The sequence below is a fragment of the Sceloporus occidentalis genome, unplaced genomic scaffold (assembly GCF_023333645.1).
Source record: "Sceloporus occidentalis isolate IW3139 unplaced genomic scaffold, rSceOcc1.0.p SCAF_1, whole genome shotgun sequence".
NCBI classification, from domain to species: Eukaryota; Metazoa; Chordata; class Lepidosauria; order Squamata; family Phrynosomatidae; genus Sceloporus; species Sceloporus occidentalis.
In genome coordinates, this window is record NW_028316981.1 from 81,558,380 (window position 1) to 81,585,196 (window position 26,817).

Sequence of the window (26,817 nt, forward strand, 5' to 3'; positions counted from 1 at the left end):
TTGCCCCATGTGAGAAGTGGACTTATTGCGATTTTCAACATTCATCCAGGAGGGTTGAGACAATGAACGTGTGCCAGCCTAGGCAAAGGCATACTGCCTTGGGGCTGAGTTTCCCTGCCAGCATGGCATTTACTGCTGTCCAGCAGTCACAGCCACACATGCTACACCCTATGTGAAATGATCATGCACACATAATGAGCAGCCATAGCAAATGCTGTGTGGACAAAAAATGGACTAATGGGCTGGCCCCTCACCACCTCCAGCCTGCTCTCCTCTGCCTGTGGCCCCCTGCCCTCCTCCTGCATATCCTGGGCTCCATGGGGCCATACGGTGACCATCTAGTGAGTGACTAGCAGAGACAATAAGACAGATGACAGGCGCTGGGGTGTTTTACCCTGTTACAAGAGACACCGACGCAAAAACACAGAGGGGCCACATGGTGTGTGGCCAGAGACATGGACAAGCAGGCAAAGGTGCGTGGGGAAAGGTCCCCACCCCTTGGGGTGCTCTTCTGTACAAGATGAGAAAGCACAGCCTGCCAAGGTTTTTTTTTTAGTGTTGATAGTATTGCAGTCTAACTGATATGGCTTTAACTATTAGGGAGGAAAGGAAGGAAGGCTGGAAGGCTGGGTGGACATGGGATGCAGGGAGACCTCTCCCAAATTCAAACTCAAAAGCAAAAGCCCTTGTGCAGCAGGGCACTCAGAGTGGGGTGGAGAAGGGAGAGGCAATCAGGACTTTCCTTCCTTAAATAGATACACATATGAATGAGAACCACAGAACTTCTCCATGGAAGACTGGGCCCTTGACTTTGCTTTCAGTGGTGGCCAAGAACTGTTGGTATCGGGCAGAGAGCAGGCCAACCAGGAATGCGACTTCCCCTAGTCACTCTGTTTTGTGGCTCTGGAGAAAGGACTGGGGAGAAGCAGGCAGAAGGTGAATACAACAACAGCACAGGAAACAGGTTAGGGTACAAGGTGCTGGCTGTGTGCTCAAGGAGTCTGGAGGTCACCATACCCATGGGGCTGGATTGGGTTACAGAAGGTGGGAGAGAGGAAGATTTTCTCGTAGGTCAGCAAATGGCCATCTCTGTGTGTGTGTGTGTGCGTGCGCGCACTCGCGTGCACGCATGCATGCTGTGGAGGTGGGGTCCTTGGCATTTCATCATGTTAGAAGAAAACTGATACTTAGGAGAAAACAAGATACTGATGTTATGGGAGCAAGCAGCTCAGACAAAATGTTGTCTGCACCTGTGCTACTCTGAGGTGGGTATAATAGGATCTTAGAGGCAATAAACTCCAGAGATAAGCTCACTGGGTTTGACACAGAGCTCCTATATTGAAGTTTCCCAACTCAAGAAGCACTGGCTGCTCCCACAAGATTAGGAATCTGTTCTGCTCTCAGATCATCACTCAACTCAGCTTTCTCCAAAAATGATCCTCTGGCATGCCATCAATCTAAAACACAGCTAGTGTGGAGACAAGAGTCTCATAAACCACCTTGGAAATATATGACTCCATTCCCTGCTCCATGAAGAAGGCTCTTAATACATCACCTCCCCAAAGAAGCATCTGAGAGGATAGAATCAGAGGAAATGTGACTGGAGCCCTCTCACCATGTCATTTGTAGCCTCACCAGCTGCAGGTCATTTGGGGATAAAATACCACCATAAATGAAAAGTAAACTGAGATGGCTAAGACAGCTACAATGAAGGAATAAAAAACCCAAACCCTTTCCCCCTACTTTCATGAAGGGGCTAAGAGGTCTTGAAACACAGGGATCTCCTCTCCTGTTCAGTCCAGAAGAAAAGTTGAACTGTGAACTTGGCCAATGGGCCTTTGATCAGCCCTGTTGTGTATGCATATCTGTGTGTGAGAGAATTAAGATGTGGTAAAAGGGGACAGAGTTTCTGTTTCTCCTCCTCTGAATTCTCAGTATGCATGTGAGACTCTGCAATGATATTTGTGGTGGTAATTTGATTTCTTCCAGAAATGAGCTCCTCCTCGCCAGCATGTGACAAGACATCTCTATATGCCAACAGCCCTTGGAAGTTAGGATTGGGGGTGATGGTACACCCATTGGTCACTCCCTTTGTCAGATATGGAATGTGTGGGGGCCCAGCTTTGACTCCAGGCTTTAGGCAGGAACAGTGGCATGGAGGGAAATGGGCACACAGTCCCAATCTGGCAGTCAACATGGGGCTTAGGAACATGCAACAAAGCATGGCAGTTATACAGAGGCTTGAAGATTCTTGCCTTCCATTGCCTCTTTTCCTGAACCCCATGAGGTTGCATTAGTGAAGTTGGTCCAGTTTCCCACCCCATTACCTGTTTTTTTTAATTTTTAAAGAAAAAAAACATGTATCCAGCTGGCATTTTGGCACAACAGAAACCCAGCTCCACATGGGGAAGGAACATGGAGGAAGGTGTGTGTGTGTGTGTGTGTGTGTGTGTGTGTGTGTGTGTGTGTAGGGTGGGGAGGCAGGCTCCCGGCAGTGCCCAGCTTGTGGCTCCAGGGAGCACAGGAGGTGAGAGTGGGTTTCTTTTTGGTCTGATGGGTAGCAGTGGAGGGGGGGGGGAATGTTTTGTGCCTGGTGTGCTTCATTCCCCTGGGAACAGAGGGAAGGTGGGTCAGTTGGGTGGTTTGGCAGGGGCCCTGTGGGCACAAGGATGTGTGTTTTTGTGAATGCATGTGTGCAGGTCAGTGGGTCTCCCCTTAGAACAGAACCCAAAGATTAAAAAAAAGACCAAATGAAGTTTTGAAAAAAAGGAAATGAAAAATTCCCCCTTCCCCACACAAAACCCCAGCCCAAGTGCTGAGTTGGCAGTTGCCAGGGCATAGGGTGGGTGAGTGGGGCTGTGGGCACAGCTGTTACTTCTTGAACATGTCCTGTAGTGGACCGGGCAGGTACTTGAGCACCGTATCAAGGATGCTCTCCTCATCCTCGTCTTCATCATCCCCACAGCCTGCAGGGATGGCTTTCTTGGGGCGCGTCAGGCTCCCTTCACATGGCTGCTCCAGGGCTGCCTTCTCCTCTGCCTCTTTCTCCTCTTTCTTCTTCAGGCCATACTGCATGGGGAGAGAGGTGACAAGTACAAAGTAAGAGGGTCACAGACAGACAGGCCAAACAGGAATTGGACATTCTTGGCAACCATTACTGCTTTGTTTAACTCTGGTGGAAATAGTGTTATTGAGTGCACTTAGTGTTAGTTGTTTATCTGGAGTATATATAATCTGTCTGGCAATTGAAGTTCTGGCGGCAACTTGGATACACTGAAAATACAGCCATGATTCCACTTGAACTGCCATGGCTGCATCCTGTGGAATCTTGGGGTTTGTAGTTTGGTCAGAGGCGCCAGAGGAACTCCCTGGAAGAGAATTCCCAAAGCCCCTCCCTAAACCGAAGATCCAAGAGCTCCATAGGATGAAACTGTGACACAGTACTGTAACTGCAATTCATCAATCAAACACTCCTTCAATCCTGGGAATGCTAGCTCCATTACACCACTGTTTAGACCAGACAGAACCAACAAGAAGATCTGTCAAAGGAAGTGAGTGTTGGGATTCCTTAGCTAAGAGCTGTTTCACATTGCATAGTTACAGTACAATGGTTCCATTTTAACTGCCATGGCTCTATCCTATGGAATCCTGGGAGCACAACATCTATCCTCCATCCTCATTATTTGTGCCCCCCATGCCAGGGCCACTCCAAGATATTTTGTTGCCTGAGGCAGAAGATAAGATGGCATATCTCTTCCATCTACTAAAGCCAACAAGATTAGCAGCTGAATCGTATTTTGGGTGCTACAACCATATCTTTTAGCTTGCCCGAGTGCCACAGCCTAACTAGGAACATGCAGGGCAGGCTGCATGTAACACACATCTCTATGTTCCTGAGATCCACTGCCATTTCCTCAACATCACCCATCCCCAAGCTGCCTAAGGAAATTACCTCATTCTGCTTAATGGTAAGACCCAATCTACCCCGTACCACTTTAACATACTGCTTAACTGTCTGTTTTGTATGTAGTGGAGGACGTATGTGTCCTTCCCTTTTCTGTTGGTCTTACTAAAGGGATGAGGAAATCAACATTCTTCCAGGTGCTCTCCTTTCATGTTAGCTGGAATCTCTTGTTCCCATCTGCCCCAGCCAGCAGATATTGTGGGCTTATCATTGGCACTATCTGCATTCTGCCTCTGCAGAAGGATATTGAAGATGACAGATAACAAACACAAGGTCTTTCATACATCACATTTCTGCTGTAAGAAAAAATGGGAGGAATGCAGGCATGACTGGTGAGGTGAGAGATGGTGAACAGAACTAACAAACATCTTCAGAAAGATGCCTTCCCATCCGACATACAGTTGATAGCAATTTTGCAGTATGCATCTCTTTCCTGGATTCCTCCCCTCAAAATATCTTGGACTTCCCTCTTGAAGCCTCTAGTAGGGAGAAGAACATTAGAAGCGCCCGCCTGGCTGAGGTGGAGAATCCACCCAGTGCAGAAGTCAGCATCCCACCATGTGACTCTGGGAGGCTCACTGGTGGGAGGATGAGTTGGATTAAAGCAGGCAGAGGTGCTGCAGCCCCATATCACTAGCAGAACTTGAAAGGTGGCAGTAATGTAAAGACCCCATCACTATGAACACTAATGATCTGGACATGAGCAAAATTGATCTAAAAGATCTGAGGGGATGAAAAGTGGGGCTGAGGTTTAAAGCTAATTCAGCAAAATACCTCTTTTGCTGCAGGGTTGTTTGAGTGTCTTTGGTCTGCAAGCATGTACACACTAACCTGTACACTCTGTACACTTTCTTGCACTTATTTATCTGGGAACATGGGAAATTTCAGGTGTAAAAGAAACATACTGTTTATGTCCATACTGTTCTCCAGCCTTCCTTGCCTCTCACTTTATTATAGAGGTGGTGGAAGGAGCCTCATGGGCCATCAAGTCCAATCCCCTGTTCTGTGTAGGCACTCCAGCTAAAGTATCCCCAGCAAGTAGCTGTCCAGACTTTTTTTGAAGACATGCAAAAAAGGAGACCCCACCACTTCCCTATGCAAGTGGTTCCCTTGCCAAACTGATCTTAGTGTCAAGAAGTTCCTTCTAATGTTCAATAGAAATTTGCTTCCCTCCAATTTAAAACCACTAGACTTGATCCTGATTCTCTTTCTCTCTCTTGTATGTACACGTGTGTGCAAGTGCGTGTGTATGCACCCATGTGAGTGAACAGAAGAGAGCTCTGTATGTGTGTGTGAAATGCTGAAAGCTCTGTGTATGCATGTGGGGGAATAAAGTGGAGAGCAGAGAAAAAGATCGGAGTAGGTTCAGAGAAGGGCAACAAGAATGATAAAAAGGTTCGGAGAATAGAATATATGTGGGAGGGTTGACAGTGCTGGGCTTATTCAGCTTCATGAAGAGAAGAGCTCATGCATTCACAAAGCCCTCCACATTTCACACACACATACAGAGCTCACCTCTGTTCACTCACATGGATGTACACACATATACATATGTGTGTGTGAGAGAGAGAGAGAGAGAGAGAGAGAGAGAGAGAGAGAGAGAGAGAATGAATCAGATATATTTCTGTAGTTATTCAGATACATACACAGTCACCCCTACAAACAGAAGCATTTGATAACACTTCCAAGACAGCTTTTCCAGCTCCAGCTTTTCATTTGACATGGAATATGTCTTCCCAGGCTACACAGACTGTCTCTATACAATTTGGACAAAGATTGGTATGTATGAACACTCTAAAATATTGAAAATGTTTCATCTGATTTTTAGGTGAATTTTTTGTCTGAAAACTAGTCACCCCCCTCCCTGCAAATTCCTGCAAACATGGTGGTTTTTTTCTTCTAACTACCCAGGACCCCCCACCCCCCTTATTTAAAAATAATAATAATAATAATAAAAATTTTATTTGTATACCGCTATTCCAATACAGATCATAGCGGTTTCCAACATTCAAAGTTCACAAAACAATGATAACAACAATATCCCAACAAAGTGCAAACCCACCCTCCATACAAACGAAACCCAGCATAAACAAACCAAAGACTATACAAAACTACAACAAAATAAAAACATAAAAAACCATACTATAGCTGGGATAACAATATACATCATCGAGGGGGAATAAGAATAACATTGGTGCTCATGGGGGGGGGCACAATCCATGAGCATACAATCCCCACACACTGACAATGTAACAGAGCTGCAATAGAGTAAGACTACTATCCAAGTCGTTCCTCTGCTGCAGACGCAGATAATAGGATCCTGTCCCGTACGGCCATGCGCAATTGCGCAGGTACGCCGCTGTGAGTCCGCTGGCAGTAGGTCCTGGGTGAGTGTGCAGCTGCACTGATGGAAACCACCCCCAGGGAGCCGCTCCGGCAACAGCGGCAAACAAACACAGTCCCTCGGGGCCTTAGAGGGGGGAGGACGAGGAGGTTCCCCAGCTAGCTGGTTTTATGGCATGCCGCTGCCACCGGCACGCCTCTCCCCGGCTTCCCCCAGGTGTTCCTGGTCTCCCTCGGTCCTGGAAGCGCCGCTGTGAGTCCGCTGGTAGCAGGTCCTGGGTGAGTGCGCAGCTGCGCTGATGGAAACCACCCCCAGGGAGCCACTCCGGCAACAGCGGCAAACAAACACAGTCCCTCGGGGCCTTAGAGGGGGAAGGACGAGGAGGTTCCCCAGCTAGCTGGTTTTATGGCATGCCGCTGCCACCGGCACGCCTCTCCCCGGCTTCCCCCAGGTGTTCCTGGTCTCCCTCGGTCCTGGAAGCGCTGCTGTGAGTCCGCTGGCAGCAGGTCCTGGGTGAGTGCGCAGCTGCGCTGATGGAAACCACCCCCAGGGAGCCGCTCTGGCAACAGCGGCAAACAAACACTGTCCCTTGGGGCCTTAGAGGGGGAAGGACGAGGAGGTTCCCCAGCTAGCTGGTTTTATAGCATGCCGCTGCCACCGGCACGCCTCTCCCCGGCTTCCCCCAGGTGTTCCTGGTCTCCCTTGGTCCTGGAAGCGCCGCTGTGAGTCCGCTGGCAGCAGGTCCTGCGTGAGTGCGCAGCTGCGCTGATGGAAACCACCCCCAGGGAGCCGCTCCGGCAACAGTGGCAAACAAACACAGTCCCTCGGGGCCTTAGAGGGGGAAGGACGAGGAGGTTCCCCAGCTAGCTGGTTTTATGGCATGCCGCTGCCACCGGCACGCCTCTCCCCGGCTTCCCCCAGGTGTTCCTGGTCTCCCTCGGTCCTGGAAGCGCTGCTGTGAGTCCGCTGGCAGCAGGTCCTGGGTGAGTGCGCAGCTGCGCTGATGGAAACCACCCCCAGGGAGCCGCTCTGGCAACAGCGGCAAACAAACACTGTCCCTTGGGGCCTTAGAGGGGGAAGGACGAGGAGGTTCCCCAGCTAGCTGGTTTTATAGCATGCCGCTGCCACCGGCACGCCTCTCCCCGGCTTCCCCCAGGTGTTCCTGGTCTCCCTTGGTCCTGGAAGCGCCGCTGTGAGTCCGCTGGCAGCAGGTCCTGCGTGAGTGCGCAGCTGCGCTGATGGAAACCACCCCCAGGGAGCCGCTCCGGCAACAGTGGCAAACAAACACAGTCCCTCGGGGCCTTAGAGGGGGAAGGACGAGGAGGTTCCCCAGCTAGCTGGTTTTATGGCATGCCGCTGCCACCGGCACGCCTCTCCCCGGCTTCCCCCAGGTGTTCCTGGTCTCCCTCGGTCCTGGAAGCGCTGCTGTGAGTCCGCTGGCAGCAGGTCCTGGGTGAGTGCGCAGCTGCGCTGATGGAAACCACCCCCAGGGAGCCGCTCTGGCAACAGCGGCAAACAAACACTGTCCCTTGGGGCCTTAGAGGGGGAAGGACGAGGAGGTTCCCCAGCTAGCTGGTTTTATAGCATGCCGCTGCCACCGGCACGCCTCTCCCCGGCTTCCCCCAGGTGTTCCTGGTCTCCCTTGGTCCTGGAAGCGCCGCTGTGAGTCCGCTGGCAGCAGGTCCTGCGTGAGTGCGCAGCTGCGCTGATGGAAACCACCCCCAGGGAGCCGCTCTGGCAACAGCGGCAAACAAACACTGTCCCTTGGGGCCTTAGAGGGGGAAGGACGAGGAGGTTCCCCAGCTAGCTGGTTTTATAGCATGCCGCTGCCACCGGCACGCCTCTCCCCGGCTTCCCCCAGGTGTTCCTGGTCTCCCTTGGTCCTGGAAGCGCCGCTGTGAGTCCGCTGGCAGCAGGTCCTGCGTGAGTGCGCAGCTGCGCTGATGGAAACCACCCCCAGGGAGCCGCTCCGGCAACAGTGGCAAACAAACACAGTCCCTCGGGGCCTTAGAGGGGGAAGGACGAGGAGGTTCCCCAGCTAGCTGGTTTTATGGCATGCCGCTGCCACCGGCACGCCTCTCCCCGGCTCCCCCCAGGTGTTCCTGGTCTCCCTCGGTCCTGGAAGCGCCGCTGTGAGTCCGTTAGCAGCAGGTCCTGGGTGAGTGCATTGTGGAATCACAATGTCAGTCAGAATGGTGGCTGGATGTTATACTGCTCCCAGTGCACTGAGATGCACTGGTGAGGCCTGCTGGGCAAGTGTGGGGGGAAAATAAATCCCACTCCCTTTTGTAGCTGTCCACCCCTGCTCTATGCACCACAAGCCTATTTTTACCACTACATTATTCTTGGGCCCCAAAGCCTCTGTCTACCATGTCCTCTAAAACTCTGTTCCTCATCCTCTCTCTACTCCCATACCATTGTAAAGCCTTTTCCGCCTCTCTGTCCACCCCTCCTGCTAGTCTGTAGCCTTGCTTTATGTTTTTTGGCATTAAAACCTGATTTTCTGAACATCTTCAAACTTGGTACATTTTCTATATGCCTGTACTGTTCAACATTCAGTTTTAGAAAAATTAGCAAAATTGGTCTGGTAGATCTCTAGCAATAAGAATCACACTAACATATTCTTATATTGATGATAATGATGGTGGCTGTCATTATGGCTATCATTGTCATCATCATCATTGTTATTTAGAGGCACTTCATAATATGAAGCCTTAAACTGTAGTGTCCTTAATTTGTGTGTAAATCTGGCCCAATTTGCTCCTGCTGTTAACCCCTCCTCAGCAACTGGTTATGCAATTTTGGATTGCAGTCTCTGAGCAGGGTTGCCAGTTCAGGATCATCCTTGAGATTTCTGGGTCAAAATTAGAGACCTAGGGATGGTTCTTGGTGATATCACAAGGTGTTAGGCATTGAGTACCAAACACAATTGCTCACAGATTTTCATTCACATGCCGGGGGTGGAGAGACAGAGACAGAGAATGAAATAATATTTTCCAGTAGACCTGGCACCTCAACAACTGGGAGGGAAGGAAGATGCAAACTAGGTAAATATATAGATCCCTCGAAGAATCTTTGCAAGTTGCAGTAACAAATCAGGTAAGCCTTGCATCCTAAAGCACGTTGCTGATCTCCTGGCTGAGCTGGAGACTTGTACACAACCCCTTCCTCTTGCCTGGAGATGATCCACAAAAACTGGAGAATTTGCACCCTCTCTCCAGCCTGGAGATGACTCATAAAAGCTGGAGACTCAGGGCTAAATCCTGAGATCAGGCAATCCAACTTCTGTGAGTAGAGTTTCCAAGGATTTCTCTCCATCTTTGCATAAAATCCTTTCTTTCTGTCCTACTTCTCTGGCACTTCCAATACTCTAGATTCCTCCTGTTTACAGCAAGTGTAGCCCTACTTCACATTCCTCTTGGTGCTCTGCTAGCCTTTCCCCACCAAACCTTTTCCATTCACATCTTTTAAGCCACATTTTTCAGCATGGCTGGTTTACTCCTGGCTGAACATGTAGTTGCCTGTGATGAAATACTTGACACTTGTATTCCTGGCAGAATTGCTCAGGGCCCTGTGGAGACATTTCAAGCTTCTCAGCATGCAAGTGATGCACAATCCCTGGCCAATTACTCCTCAGTGTGCTGCACTATTCTCTGGGTGAGGGCGCAGGGCACACATGACTAGCACAAAGTGGGATTGAAGGTCCTCTTTTAGTAGTAGGTGGGGTGGAGGAATGATCTATGATTAGCCCCTTAATAGTCATTGTCAACATGTCCTTTTGGAAGGTTACCACCTGCCTAAAGACAATAGGACTCCAATGTCTTGGAACGGTGTAAAACAAGAACAGATGGAGCCTCCACTAAAGGGCTGAGAAAAGCACCATTGGCCTGCTCTTCATGTTGCCTGTTGACCTATGGTGACCCCATGAATTTCATAGGGTTTTCATAGGCCAGGAATACTCAGAGGTAGTTTTGCCAGTTCTTTCCTCTGAAATTCAGTCTTGAAAGAATGCAAATCATCTCCACACTCTGTTTCCTGTTTTCACTTGCAGCTGGTAGTCCCAATGCTTTAGTTATCTTATTCTGAGACTTTAGGATTAGCCTGCATTCTTTAAATAAAGAGCAGAATTTAACAATTTACAACAACATCTGAGATGCTTACCATTGTGGGTACTGATGTATGTATTTAGCTGATCTCTAGAGATTCAGGGCTGGAATCTTGTCGAGTTATTACACTAGCATAAAAATAGTTTGGTTGTATTTTCTCAGAGGTTGTGTGAGTAGTCTCTAATGCTGCCAGTCTTTATGCAAGCACACACATAGCGCTCTCTCTCTTTCCAACTATCAACCTTTGGAGCTGTTATGTAATAGATTAGTTTAAGGCAGTAGGACACTAGCTCTCACTATTTGATTGCTGTGAGACTGTGGGATCTAGCATGATTTTGCTGGTGTATATTTACATGATACTAAAATTGTTTAGGTTCTTGGCCTATGCCTCTACTGCCAAGATCCTGGTCCATGCCCTAGTGATCTCACGACTTGATTACTGTAATGTCCTCCTGGCTGGGCTTCCTCTTTCTCACCTCCGTCCTTTAATCTCTGTCCAGCATTCAGCTGCACGCATTATCACTTCCACCCACCGCTCTGACCACATCTCTCCTGTGTTGGCATCCCTTCACTGGCTCCCTCTCCCTTTCCGCATTCAGTATAAGCTCCTGCTGTCGACATTCAAAGCCCTCCATGGACTTGCCCCTCCTTACTTATCAGACCTTCTTTCTCCTCACCTTCCCACCAGGGCCCTCCGTTCTGGTAGTCAAGGGTTCCTGTCCCAGCCCAGGATTTCCTCTGCCCCATCCCGGATTCGCCCCTTTTCACTTGCTGCCCCTCACTCCTGGAACCTTCTTCCTCCACAAACAAGAGTCATCACTTCTTTAACCAGCTTCAAAACGGAGTTGAAAACCATCCTGTTCAGAGAAGCCTTCCCAGGCATCGCATAATTGTCGCTTACTATCTGATGTTCTGTTGTTGACTGTTTATCGATCCATTTCCTGTATTGCTATGTACTGTATATGTATTATCCTACTTGTGAGTATGTATTTTTCCTGGATAATGATTAACCTTCCATTTTGAAGCCAAGCCCTCCCTCCTGTCCATCTGCCTTGGTCCAGGCCTCGGAGGTTGAGAGGAACTGCTGGACCTCTTACCTTTTCCCGTCACCACTCCCTTCTCCTTCTGTGTCATGTCTTTTTAGATTGTAAGCCTGAGGGCAGGGAACCGTCTAACTAAAAAGATTGCATGTACAGCGCTGTGTAAATTTACAGCGCTTCATAAATAAAGGTTAATAATAATAATAATAATAATAATAATAATAATAATAATATGTCTCTCCTCAAGTCACACTGCATATTCAGACAACCATTCTGTATCATCACAGGTATACACTTCTGTGTATAAAGATAAAGCTTCCTATCACTAGTGTTTTTCAGCCAAGTCTTCTCACCTATTCAGCTGTCAGTCAACCTGTGTGTACCCCTTCAGAGTTGTGTGATTGAATCCTTAGAAAACAGGATAAAGCTTTGGGAAGAAGGACTGGACCTTACTCCCCATCCCTCTAGCTTTGGGTATGGGATAAGGAGAAATATATTCTCTTGTTCTTCCCAACTGATTAACTTCCAGGTTTTCTTTTGCCGATCTGTGTCAGTCCACTGACACATACTCAGCCGTACAGCTATGGGGGTTGGTTGGGGATGAATGCACTGTCCCTCAGTAAGAATACTGCTACCCCAATGAAATTTTCCTTCAGTCCCAAATTTCTAGCATTACAGTGAATTAAAATTTCAGTTGAGGATTTAGAAATACAGTTTAAGTATCCCCCCAACCCCCCCCCCCCCAGACATTCAAAGTGATTAAGAGAATGAGAACACAGCAGATAACAAGGAGTTCTAGGTATGAACAGTTTTTAGTGTCTTACTTTATGTAATGAAATTTGGAGACTGAAGGAATTTTTCATGGGGAGGGGGGAGAATTCTTATGTGGGAGTCAATGCCCTAATTGCCCTAATTTCTCCCCACTATAGTTACACTCCTGCATACATTTGATAGTTTGGTATTAGACCATTTCCTGTCCAAATACATACATACATAAACACACTGGTCCTAAACCAGTGTCTGTCATCAGTAATGGACTGGATGAGGGCAAACAAATTGAAATTTAATCTAGGCAAGACAGAGGTGCTCCTGTTCAGTCAGAAGGCAGATCAGACAATGGGGAATCGGCCTGTGTTAGATGGGCTTACACTCCCCTGAAGACTCAGGTATGCAGTTTGGGGATACTTCTGGACTCAGCTTTGAACCTGGAGGCACAGGTCTCTGCAGTGACCAGGAGTGCTTTTGCACATTTAAAGCTTGTGCACCAACTGTGCCCATTCCTTGAGATGTCAGATATGGCCATGGTGATATATGCCTTGGTTACATCCCGTTTGGACTACTGTAATGCACTCTACTTGGGGCTGCCTTTGAAGAGTGTCCAAAGAGCTGCATAGAGAGCACACAATGCCCCTGTTGAAACAGCTCTGCTGGCTGCCAGTTTGTTTCCAGGCACAATTCAAAGTGCTAGTTATAACCTATAAAGCCCTATATGGCTCAGGTCCCGGATATTTGGCAGACCATATCTCCCTGTATGAGCTGGCTTGGGCTCTGAGGTACTCAGGAGAGAGGGCCTTTTCTGTGGCTCCCCCTGGACTGTGGAACTCCCTTTCCAAGGAGAAGAGAAGGGCTCCCTTCTTGCTGACCTTTTGCCAGCAGGCAAAGACCTTCCTTTTCAGACAGGTTTTTAAAGCAGAAGGTTTTTAAAGGTTTTTAAAGGGCTGCATGTTGTATTCTTTTAAAGTATTTTAAACACTTTTATCTTTTAAATGATAATTTATTTTTATATGGGATCTGTTTTAATATTATAATAATTTAATTCTGTTTTAATGTAAAAGTTTTCTATGTTTTTAATGGTACTGTTTTTAATCTTGCTAGTCGCTCTGAGTCCGTTTTGGGAAAAAGACGGGATATAAATAAATATTACACACACACACACACACACACACACACACACACTATACACACACACACACACACACACACACACATATACATATACATATACATATACATATGTATATGGGAAAAGCTTGGAAAAGTTAAAAGCATAGTTTGGAGAATTTTGGGAGCTGCTGTCCAAAAATCATGTTTATCAAGCTCTGAATATCTAGCTCATTAGTTCTCAAACCAGAAGACAGATACCAGTCTTTAGCTTATTTTCCATCATTCACTTACTCCCTTCTTTTCCTGCAGCACAAATACCGAAAGAAACAGGTCAACAGCAAAACAGGATAAGAAAATAAAAAGAATGAAAAGGAGTAAATAAAGTTCAAAGAAAATAAAAACAGGGCTAGGTGCAGAGGGACTTTGCTGACTCGGAAGACCACTTTTCCCCTGGGCCCACATGCCACAAACTCATGAACTTCTTTCCTTATCTGCAGTGCCAATGCAGATGAGGTGAGAATCAGTCATGAGTATGTGCATGAGATCTGGGAGTGGAGAGAGAGCAGCCTTTCAGGCCCAAGCTGTGTAGATGTGGTCTCTGCAGAGCATGTTATTAACCCCAGCAGAATCAGGCTCTTGGGATCACTGATGGGATCATGAGAGTGAAATTGAATGCTTTTTCTGGGTGGGCGGAAGAACCCACCACACTGTAATATGAATGAATACTGAAATAGCAAGTGGTGATGGTGGTGGTTTGAGGCTGTGCTGTAGCCAGAGGAGTGAACAGCAGTTGTGAACAGCTGATATTCTGTTGCCTTTTCCCTCAGCATCAAAAGCCAAACTATGTTCAGGTTGAATAAATACAGAGGAATGGAAGGATGTTCATTTTAAAGCAGAAACACAATGTTGTAATATGCCAGAGACCTTCTCATCTGCAACCACAGAATCATGTATTGACTCAATAAACAATTACAGGCAGAATGGGAAAAGAACAGCTAGGGGAGGCTGCCTTTGGGGAGGAGAAAACCACTGGAGGTTGGGTGAAAAAAGCAATGTGTGTTTCTGCCTACCTGCCTATCTATCTATCCTTCCACCTACTTATCTACCTAACTAGCTATGTATCTCTCATCAATCAACCCATCTACTTACTTATGTACCTACACCTTCCACATCACTTTGTTCACAAAACCTCTAATCATATATTCATGTCAAGGCTGGGATGTTATGAGAGACTCCACCCATACTCAGCAAATGCCCTTAAATAGGCAAGTGCTAAGGATTGGAAGAGGATTAGCCATGATTCATGTGATGGGCCAATTAAGGCTTTGACATGAAAAGAAGAAGGGTTTAAGCAAGTTGAGGAAGCCCTGTATAGGACAAAAATTGTGAATGCACATTCAAATGAATTTTCACAAAAGTCTCTCTCTCTCTCTCTCCCTCCCTTTCTCTATGTGTTCCCTCACAGTTTTCTTAATATTTATGGACACTTAAGGCCACCATTTCACATGGTGCCCTCCTAGATGTGTTGAGTTGCACATCCGAATGACCATATGAGCTAAGAATGGTGGAGGTTTCAGTGCAATATGTCTGGAGGGCACCAGGTCTGGGAAGGCTGCTTGAAGGTGGCTGGGGAGGATGGAAAACAGGGAGATGTCGATCTGGTGCCTAGGTGGTGAGCAGTCAAATAATGGAAATCAGCAGATAATGTTACACACCTTATCACGGATCTGCTGTCGGACCTTTTCCCGTTCTGCTTCCATGCGGGCATGCTTTGCTTTGCGCTCTTCCTCCTGCTGGCGCAGAGCTTCTTGTCGTTCTTCTTCCTTCTTCTGAGCATCGGGGTCCTTCTCTTCTTCACCTCCCAACATTTTCCCCATGTCCTTGGTGGCCCCTACACAAAGCATTGAGGAAAGCACAAAGAGGGACAGTGACATAGCTCCTCTGCACAGCCTGCTGCCTTCCCTTCCTAGTTTCCCACTCACCCAGCCTGGCTCTCAGGCTGCACATATCTACACCTCTCCTCTCACAATGGGAAGGTTTGGAGGCTTGAGCTCCTTAGAGCTGAGCTGGCTGTGCCATATTCCTTAATAGTTTTTGTAGAAAGGCTTGCAAAAAACAGAGTGTTTGGAAACTTCCGTTGGTCAAAAGACCTGCAGTCAGGTTGCTGAAGAGGCTGGTTATAGGAAGCATAGAGCCCCCTTCTTAGAGCAGTTCCAGTCTGTTTCTAGGCACAATTCAAAGTGGTAGTTTTCACCTATAAAGTCCTGTATAGCCTGTGTTCAAGTGTCTGAAGGACTATATCTTCTCATATGACTTTGCCCAAACTTTAAGATCTCTGAGGGAGGCCCTTCTCTTAATCCCACTACCTGCACAGGCATATTTAGTGGAAACACAGGACAGGCCTTCTCTATGGCTGCTTCCAGACCATGGAACTCCCTTCCTAGGTGGCTCCCTCCTTTTGTGCTTTCAATGGTGGGGAAGAAGACCTTTTTATTCCAGCAAGCTTTCAGGAAATGATTGTTTTGCATGTAAGAAGCCTTTTTAAGACTCTAGTTTCTTTTTGTTTAGTGTAGTCTTATTTTTGTTTAGTGTAGTGTAGCTTTTTAAAAGTTTGGTTTATTTTAATATTCTGTGCTTTTAAATTGCTGTCTTAAATTATATTAATTCTACAGTCAATTTAATACTATCTTAACCTTAACTTAAAAAAATGTTTTTAGCTGCATACGACTTTGCTTATATCTTCCTTATCTTGTAAATCACTTTGAGTCCCATCGTGGGAAAAAGGTGGAGTGGGGAGCAGTCATTTTGTTGTTGCTCTGACTAAACAATTGTTTGTTGGAAAGACATGGTGATCTACTAGAGATCACACTGAGATCTACCAGCAGATCTAGCTCTACCTTCTACTTCTTCTCACATATGACATACAGTATATCGAATGCTAATAACAGTTGTGCATTTCTTATCAGTTGAACTGTTAAAAGGTCATGTCAGGACCAGACCTTTCATTCTTGAATGGTGATAATCTAAATGAATAATTACCAAGCCTAAATACCCTGAAGGCATCAGATGATATCTGAACTTGAAAACTAAGAGTCTTTTTGCATGAGAAAGGAAAGTCGAAAGGGATCGGGATAGTAGGAGCTTTCTACATGCCTCGCCACATGCTGTCGAAGCATTTCTGTTCTCTTCCTGATGGAGACAGCCATAAACATGTGTGTTTTGTGGCACTGAAAAAAATCTGTTTGATAAAAGTTACTCTTTTATTACTCCTTTCGTTGTGGAGAAGAATGGATGTGCTACGACAGCAGGTGGAAAGGTGTGGAGAAAGCTGCTACTCTCCCAATCTGTTTTGGCTTCCTTTTCTCATGTAATAAGGCTCTAAGCAGCACCATGCCTGATTAGTACTTGGCTGGGAGGACTGCTGTGCCTTACCCTATATTTTAGAGGAAGGCGGTGGCAAATGTGCAAAAAGAACAGTTATTAGTACATTTCCTTGGTAAACCCCTAGAGGGAGCTTAGAAGTAACTAGCTGGTATAAGGGCCCTATGAAAAGATGGGAGGAAAAGTCTCAGATTATTTTCTTGATTTCTTTAGTATTTCCTACCACCACTGTTATTGTACAATAGTGCAAGATAGACCCTGGTGCCCTACAAACAAGATCTTCCTATGGAAAGGGGAGAAAATAGCTTTGATGTAAAGGTGATAGTTCTACTGAAGGGCTAGACCTACAGTTAGGGAGAATGATGTAGCTGATAGTTAGATTTTGATTCCGTTTCCTGAGAAAGTACTGCAGTATTCCACTTTTTACTGCCAAGGAAAGTGATATGTGAGGGAATGGTCTATCTCACATGTCAAAACAGCTTGGCCAGCTCTGGCTACTAAGCACATTGACAGGTGCTGGTGACATTGTTTCTGGCTCCATTTCTGTTGGCAACATGTCTTGGAATGGCACTGGCTGTGGCATGGACAATCCTGGGGTGTCTACATCCCTGTCTGCTTTTATTTTCAAGGGATTAACACATCAGAGAGGGAGAATAAAGTCAAGAACTACATAAGGAGGGAAAAAAGGGAGAGGGGACACACAGTATTATAGTACTCCTAGAATGAAGAAATGTCCCTGGCTTAGTGTTTCTCTCTCCTGCTCCAATTTAAAAAAAAAAGTAAATTAACACTATTCCTGTTTTAATGTAATCCCATGGGTTAATCTAGTTTTTTTAAGGGCATGAATAGTGATGATGGGTGGCCAAGAAAGATAATGTATCCCTGATTGCCAGTCATTTCAAAAGCACTGGCCAATAGTATCTTGTCACATTTGGGAGCCACAGTTCACATGGTGCTCTGAAGTGTCCATTGGTTTTTTTCTAGGGATGCTTGGAACACTGTGTGCTGGGGAATAGCATGTCACATTGATCCTTTAATGCTGTTACTTCATCCTCCCTAAAGGCAGGCCTGGCTCCATGATCATAATGTCAGTGCATAATGCTTTCAACTATTTATGACTGAATTTTTTAATCTTCCCAGTCCCAAATTCCCACCCCTTCTTGCAAATCTTTTCTGAAGTTTCAGGTCCTCTCTCCTGTGAATCACATGCTATGTCCTTTCTTCACCAATGGGAGGAGTTGTTCTCCCTTTCCCCCAGCCTCTGTGCAATAGGGAGGGGAGCTTGGCATGCCTGCTGAGTTGTTCAGCTGAGAGCCAGGCTGTACCATTTCCCAGTTCAGTTTGTCAGCAATTTAGAGCTACAAACCATCCTTGGCTCCCCAGGGCCCCAGGGGACATCAGGGTCTTTCATCTTTCCAAGCAATATCTCCCTCCTTCTTTGCTTCTCTGACTCATCATCACTTTGTTCAAACCAGTCAAAAACCCTTCATGCAGCCAGAAACAGAGATGTTGTGTGTTGGCTTCAATGCCATCAGGTTCCCAGCAGAACAAGAAAAAAGATTCTGGACATGAACCAGCCATGCTGTTGTGAATGCACTGGGTAAAGTAGCTTTGGCTGATTATGGGTAGTCATGCCATGGTCACTTGGGACTTGTAAGAGTGGAAGAGGAGGCAAGGTGTATGGAAAACAGCAGCTTTTTCAGCCTGGTCTGAAATATAGTGGGCCCTCCACATTTGCTGGGGTTAGGGATGCAGGACAACCATGAAAGTGGAAAGACTGCAGATAAAAAAACCACTTTTATTTAACCAGAGAGGACACCTCTCATGGAATCTCTGGGTCCTCCAGTGCAACTCTATGGTCAACATCTGCCAGAAGGTGACCACAGAATTGTGCTACAGGTCCTATAAATATTTAAACAAGTGTTTGCTCTAGGAATCTCTAGGTCCTCCAGCTCAAATTTTGGTGAAAATTAGCCATGCTGGAGGACCTAGAGATTCCTAGCGAGAACATATTAATTAAATCTGCGAATAATCAAAACCACAAAAGTTGAATCCACAAATGTGGAAGGCTGACTGTATAAATACAAAACTGAATGCATGGGAACTTGGGCCCCATTAGCTTCTAAAGAAATAATCAAGAAAAAAAAAAAGCACTCTGGTACGGTGGGCAGCTGGGGTGTTCTATATAAGTGGGGTATTCAGTCCATGCCAGGTTTTAATCCATCTATTAAATCAGCTATCCCAAGTGCTGAGCCCTATTCCTAACCATATTCAGCACCATGGATAACTCATTTAAAGCCAGCCAAAACCTGGAATGGAATCATGGCCCTATTGACATGGGAGCCACTATTTACCACAGCTCCTGTATAGGATGTGGCAGGGGGATATTAGTTGGGTTGTTTGTTAGATTCAGTGGGGACCCAAAATCCAAGTGGGGGAGGAGGTTTAACCTATTCCTTGGATTACAGGTGACTTATGGCTAGGCTTAGTTTGTAATTTTGAATCCCACAGATGAAACAAAAATCTAAGTGAGGATTCCAACATGGGTGGGGGTAAATGTTCATTTAAGACAAAATTCCCTGAAGTTTAGCTTTCAGGTCAATGCTTGTGAAATAACTAGTAAGAAGAAAGTATCTCTGAGCAAGTGCAGTGTGTCTTGCACTTCCATACATTTAGAATGAGGGAGGAGGAGCAGGCAATGTGTGACCCTCCAGAGATTGTTGGATTGCAACTTCCATCAGTCATGGAATACCCATGGGAGATGCAGATCATGGGATCATGGGTGTTGCATTCCAACAACATCTGCACTGTGGCTGGACTTTGTTTATCTTTGTTATACATACTAATCTGAAAATAACTTTGGTGGAATTCAGTGGGATAGGATTGTGTGGGATTTTAACCATCTCTGATCTCTGTCTATACTGCCAAAAATAACAAATATTCTTATGGTTTGGTTAAGGCCAAATATCCTTCCTTCAGTATCTTACCTTGCTGTCACAGGTAATAAACTTGACATTGCCATCATGGGCTCTGGTTACAGCTAATCATATTCTTATTTCACATGCCTCTGACAGCCTCCAATTGAAAAGGTGAGGCTTGACATTTTTTAAAAACTTTTCTTTTTTGAAAAACTGATGCAGAAATGCTGTTATACTCTGGCATCAGTGAAGCTATCTTGGGTTTAAAAAAATAGCAGTAGCAGGGAAATCCCAAGGACACAGTGGGAATTCCATTAGCCAAAATAATGAAAGGTGTAACAGATCATGGCAGATGAAGCTTTTCTCCAGAATGCTGATCTTGTGCTTGTGCCCCTGTGAGTGATAATCTGGCCCATGAACCAGGCAGCTCTGATAGCCAGGATGTTTTCTGGAAAGCAGAGGAAACAGACCCGTGAAGGTAAGTAGGTGAGAGCCAGAAACAGGCATTGTCCCTAGCACTTTGAGAATGCTTCTTTACCCTCATATGAGGCTGATCCAGCCCTACCAGCAGGGAGGATGAGGTGCTAGACCCCAGGAAGTATATCTAGGGTGTCATGAAAGGTGTAGCAAATGATCAATGGTTGTGGTTATATTCTTACTGTCAGGCATGTGGCAAGGTTTTGCTGGGATATTTGCCTTTCTATGCCAAAGGAATCTGTCTGGATTTGAGTTCTAAGTCCTTTGGTATCTATGACTGGAGCTTTCCTCTGGTAGCAAAATGTCATGGGAAACTTGTAGTTCTTGTTGCTGTTGCTGCTGCTTGCACAGGGTTAGAGTGAAGAAGAGAGAAAACAAAAACTGCAATGCTCAGACAGCAAAGTTCTTCGATAATATATATGTACTATTTGGTGATGTACAGAAATGGGAACTGTCACTGTTATAGGTACCTGGCAGCTTTTGTGTTGGTGGGACAGTGAAACTGCTTCATGTTTTAGTAAAACTTTGAAGGACTGATCCAAAGTATGAGACGGTCAGTCACAACTAGTTTTAGCACCTTGGATAGCTCCTGTAAAGTTTGTACTCAAAACCTGTTTGTGCTCACCACCCCACTGATATTTGAGCAACTGGCCACCACTAGTTACTGCTCCTTTATGTTAAAGATATGACTGATTGCTCTCTGTGTGAATAGAATTCCTCTGTGTCCAGCTGATCTGGGGTTTATTCTACAGGGGTTGGATGTCTCTATGGGATGGGAAACTAGATTCCCCCATCACTCAACAGGCCAGATGTCAGGGGTGAGGGTCACACCTCTTTGGCCACCACCTTCTGATGTAATTGGATCCATAGCCTTGCCTGTGTGGAGAAGGCAAAGGAAGAGGCAAGCACACTTGGCCATTACTTCAGGAGGAAGGTAAGCTCCAAAGTCTGTCCACACAGACAGAAAAAAAATCGGTATTGATTTAGTCTCCTGGTCAATGACAAGAACAAGCTTTGTGTCCAATGACACATAGAAAATGGAACAGGCAATAGTTTTATCTTGCCTCCAGTGGTTTATGAGAAGCATTCCATCCCATGATGTACACACATTTTGTTTGCCCCATAATCACTTCAAGAACATCAAAAAGGCCATGATGGATCAGAACAAAGGCCTCTCTAGTCCAACATTCTGTTCATACTGTGGCCAGTCAGTTCCCATGGGAAGCCATAGAAGGCAGACTTGAAGAGACATATGCATACACATACACACAAAAGGAGTATGAATATATATGTGCTCAGCAGGAGGACCAATTTGTCTAGTGAATTACATTAAGCTCTCTGATCCCATCACCTTTCTCCCCTGAGGTTCAATAACAAAGGCATGGTGGAGTGGATTTCAGAATGCTGTGAGTAAGGAGGCAACACTTACCCCCTAGGGCTTGCTTCATCACAAAATCCATATTGCCGGTGGAGTTAGTGAGCAATAGGCAATGGTAGAATTCTCATCCAGAGTTGCTGGTAGAAGACTTTAGGTCAGGTGCTGCCTACAAGAGAAGGGAAGGGCAGAGAAAAAGACATTTTAGGCGCAATGCAGAGTTCAAAATCCATGTAGTATCATCATATCACCATTAATCATCACCCATCATCATCATGATCATTATCCCCCAACTTTTCCCCCAAACTGGGGGACTCAGCATGGCTTTTAAATTAATATGAAAGCAATATAGCTAAAACACACACTCACTATTAAAATAGAATTAAACTATTAAACTATTTAAACAATTTAAAACATACACTCAAAAATGATAAAAAGCAGTTAAAAACAGTACATTTTATTATGTATTAGTAAGCAAAAGGGGAGTTACATTGCAGCTAGGACCTACATGCCCTGGGCCATATTTTAACTCTGTTTTTATTATGTGCTCTCAGTTGTTTAAGAAGTATTACTACTGTTACTTCTACTAATACTACAAATACAGCTTAGATCTAAAAACTGTGAGGTGGTTTATCCCTATAAAATATACACCAAATGCAGATATACAATATACAAATTAACATGCACTGTTTTTTTATATTATATATATATATATATATATATATATATATATATATATATATATAGTCTTTCTATAGAAAACAAGTTTATAAAATTGGTTTATATATAAAACAGGTTTTCAAGGCTTATATATCGCTATTAAATACATTTTACTATTCTATCTATCTATCTATCTATCTATCTATCTATCTATCCATCCATCCATCTATCATGCTTACATTAAAATCTACAGTGCAATTTTAAAAAACAATTAAAATAATCACAAGGAAAATAAAATAAAATAATTTTAAAATATACAAATACTAAAAAAAGAAAAGAAAAAAAAACACACCCCCAAATTTAAAAAAACAAGCCTTCCCGGCATATTAAAAGCCTACTTAAACAAAAAAGGTTTTTGCCTGATGGTGAAAGGAAAGCAGAGAGGGGGCCAGCCTAGCTTCCTGTGGAAGGGAGTTGCAGAGGGTGTGAGCAGCCACTGAGAAGGCTCTCTCCTGTGTCCTCACCGAGGGAGCCTGTGATTGTGCTGAGGCCAAGATAAAGGATCTGAAGGCCTTAGAATTCTTGCAAGTTTTTATGGGGAGATATGGTCTTTCAGACAGTCTGGACCTAAACTGTATAGGAGTTTATAGGTCATGAGCAGCACTTTGAATTTTGCCCAGAAATGAACTTGTAGCCAATGAAGCTGTTCCAACAAGGGACTTACATGTTTCCTATAACTGGCCCCATTCTGGCTGCTGCATTTTAAACCTGCTGAAGTTTCTGATTAGATTCCAAAGGCAGCCCCATGTAGAGTGTGTTACAGTAGTCCAAACAAGATATAATCAAGATATGTGTCGCTGTAGCCCAAACGAATGCCTTGAGAAATGGGTGCAGCTGGTGCACTAGTTTTAGTTGTGCAAAAGCACTTCTGGCCATTTCTGAAACCTGGGCATCCAGGCTCAGAGTTGATTCTAGGAGCACACTCAACCTGCAAGCCTGAGATTTCAAGGGGAGCGTAACCCCATCCAGCACATTGCCTTACGACTGACCAGGATCACCTCTGCCTTGTCCGGATTAAATTTCAATTTTTCTACCCTCATCCAGTCTATTACTGACAACAGATATTGGTTCAGTACCAGGACAGCTTCTTTGGAATCAGATGGAAAGGAGAGATAGAGATGGGTGTCATCCACATGCTGGTGACACTGCACTCCCAACCTCTGGATGCCATCTCCCAGCAGTTTCATGTAGATGTTAAAAAGGAGGACAAAACAGAACACTAAGGAACCTCACAGGCTAAGGGCCAAATGTAGGGCAAAAAAAGTGACAGGTGGGCATGTTAAGAAACACTCTTTTGGCCCTGCTGGGTGAAACCAAAAGCCTGTTTAATCCAGCATTCTTTTTTCTTATAGTGGCCATCCAGCAGAGAATGGCAGCAATAACAGCCCTTGCTGCTGTCCTTACAGCAAATGTATTGAAATGCATACTATTATTCATCTACTAGGACTGAAGGGTATTGAAAGCTTTATGTTTTTTCATGCATTTGTCTAACTCACATCTAAAAGAGTTTAAACCAAATACTATCACCTCATCTTGTAGTGGTGAAATCCATACATCAATGGCATAGTGGATGAGTTAAATAAATGAATCAATTGTTCTTAAATTTATTTTTTGTTGTGTGAAGAATCTTTCTTTCTTTCTTTTCTTTCTTTTCTTTCTTTTCTTTCTTTTCTTTCTTTCTCTTTCTTTCTTCTCCACTAAATTTATCCTGACCTACTAGAATACACAAATGCTAGTATAAAACATATAAAACAAATAAGTACCATTCTAGTTTTTACTGCTGAGAGACTTGTCTTCCACCAATGCACTTAATCCTACCTAATCCAGTGGCCATGATTCTGTCGTGGCAATGAATTTGATAAACTGATCACTTTACACATACAGAATTGAGCTCATTTCACAATCCCATATGAAGATCCTCCTTTTCTGAATCAACTTTTTCTGGTTCATTGTATTCAATTTGTTAGAGCTTACATAGGTATGGTTGTGCAAATTCAGCAAATGTTTTAGGAGAAATGAAACCCAGACCTGAAGTTTCAGGACAAGAAATGAACAACATCTGAACAAGGTCAACAAGGGATAAATGAGAAAAAGCAAAGTGACAAAAACATTAATGCAAAAAAGTTTGTGACAAATAAAATTTACAGTACTGATCTTTAAGATGCCACTTTGTCAGTTTTGTTGCAACAAACTCACACAATTTCTTTCCCCACTGCCGACATTCTGTGGGTAGGATTGAATTGTAAATGGTCTTTCCTTGTTTTAGCCACTGTCATAATTACAAACAAAAACAAAATGACCGTGCCCTTATCTGCAATATGAAGCATTATGGATCTATTTCCACATAACAGAAGAAGCAAGGTTTGGAAACTATACCCTTGGGGAGCTGGGTATGTTTAATCTGGGGAAGAGAAGGTTAAGAGGTGACATTATAGCTTTGTTTAAATATTTGAAGGGTTGTCATATTGAAAATGGAGCAAGCTTGTTTTCTGCTGCTTCAGAGATTAGGACACGGAGCAATGGATTTAAACTACAAGAAAAGATTCCACCTAAGCATTAAGAACTTCCTGATGGCAAGAGCTACTGACAATGGAAGACACTCCCTTAGATATGTGGTATTCTCTTTCTTTGGAGGTTTTTAAACGGAGGCTTCGGCATGGTAGAATAGAGTTGGACTGGATGGCCCTTGTGGTCTCTTCCAATGCTATGATTCTGTGAAAGGGGGACATAAAAGAGATTCTATTTCCCATGCTTCAGTTTATCAGACCAAATGAATCTCAGGGCTGGTCTAGGCATGTATGTTCTTCACCAGATGTGCGCAGCAACAAGTGACTAGTACATGTGTGAATGAACTGCCATAAATATGTGTGTGCTTTAAAAATGTAGTGTGTTTTATATGTTTTAATTGTTTTACATTAATGTTTTGAGTAGATTGATTGTTTAATACTTTCTAAACTTTTGTGCCACATATTGCTTTAGCTATTTTGTTTCAACTTATATTGTTAACAGCTTTGGGTCCCATACTGGGAGAAAGGCAGGATATAAATCAAATAAATAAATCTAACAGAACAGACAGAGCTTTCTGGTTTCCTGTGACACACTGCTTTTCAAGAAAGAATGGTCACATTTTCACTCATCTAATCTTGACAAGTACTGATGAGAAATCAAGGGATTATATGCATGTGTGAATGAGTCAGACCACAAGTACAGAGTGCATTAGCAGTGATACTGATGCCCCTTGATTCCATAACCTCTATACTGGTGGGGATACCCAGCATTTAATCAGAAATAAGGTGTATCTCTAACTCTGCCCTCTGTGTCAGAATCCCACCTAGGAATATGCCTACATAAAATGCAAGAGACCAAACTGAAACATGTGTAGAGTCTCTTCCTTTCACCAATTAGTAGCTTCAATGAACACCCATACATCTGGAATTATGCAAAAGCTTGCCAGGTGAAATGGTCTGAGAGCCAGATGCATTTGGGCTCTGGCACTCTTTGTGCCAGGAATGAACTGCCAGCTGAATTCCATATTGACTGATTCTTGGTTTGGATGGAATCCATATCCTGCTGGAATCAATGGCCAATTCTAGTTTACTTGAAAGGTGCTGAAGGGTAGAGATAATCTTAGAAGGCAAGCACCCACGGACTCACCTCACTCAATCTATATCCAAGGGCAGAATAGCCTACACTGAAAGCAGCCTGGGGAGCCTGCATTGCTCCAGATGTTGTTAGACTTCTGTTCTCATCAGCAGAGCCAGTGATGAGAAATGCTGGGAACTGAAGTCCAGCAACCTTGGCAAGGCTAGAAATTGCCCACCTAACTTCAAGCCTCCAGAAAGAATCGCTTAGCTTTCTATAGCTTGAAGGCTTTATCTAATGCAGTTCCAAATATAGTCACACATGACATTGTTGGAAATATCTCGCCCACACTGTAGCCTTTTAATATAGCCACATATGTAAATTTACTAGCTAATGGTGTGTGTGTCTGTGTATTTAAATGTATTTTGATTGTAGATTTCAGCTGAAGATCATATACTTGCTTTTTGTCTCTTTGCACACTTCCCCTTCAAAATACTTTTCCTTGCAAAAAATTTTCTTAACTCAAATCCCCAAAATGCTGAATAGTAAAGTGAGTGCACTGCTCTTTGTGCTACTGTAGTCAGCTTCTCTACTGGCTTACAATTTGCAGAGACTTCCTGCTGAATCCATAAAATTACTTCTAGTTTTTTAAACAGACCCAAAATAGCATTGAGTAAATAAGGAAAAGTACTCCTGAGCATATACAGAAGGTCTTTCTGCTACTACTGGGTAACTACAGCATGTCTTCATGCTACACATATAAAACCAAGGAATATGGTTTGTTTCAAGGACAGATAGTGGGCCTCCCATCTATCAGAGCCAAGGACAAACCCTTGAAGAGGCAGAACAAGTGCCCTTCCTCTGAGTTATATCCACTTAACGTTGTGTTTTTCTCCACCATTGTAATTTATTATTACATTTCAAATCTTTCATTCTTCTGAGATGGAGGTCAGAATTGTGCAGACTGTGCCTTTGCCCTTGGCAAAGTATGAAGCGCAGGATCTTGGTACACCTGCACAAGCTGGA

The 26,817-nt window shown here is 44.6% G+C and overlaps 1 protein-coding gene across 4 annotated transcripts in view; it reads right to left on the bottom strand.

The window, feature by feature from the left end:
• Positions 1-2,447: 2,447 nt before the first annotated feature.
• Positions 2,448-26,817, bottom strand: part of CPLX2 (complexin 2) — a 181,413-nt gene continuing 157,043 nt past the window's right edge. For 3 of the 4 annotated variants that reach the window (XM_089527553.1, XM_089527571.1, XM_089527562.1), the window contains 3 exons: positions 21,544-21,658; positions 15,054-15,229; positions 2,448-3,069 (listed from right to left, as the gene is read on the bottom strand). In XM_089527553.1, coding sequence (XP_089383679.1) covers positions 2,872-3,069; positions 15,054-15,229; positions 21,544-21,574 — 405 coding nt within the window. In that variant the 5' untranslated portion in view covers positions 21,575-21,658 and the 3' untranslated portion in view covers positions 2,448-2,871. Of the gene's footprint in view, positions 3,070-15,053; positions 15,230-21,543; positions 21,659-23,736; positions 23,812-26,817 lie in introns of those variants that run through there. The other variant, XM_089527580.1, reaches the window with a different exon arrangement.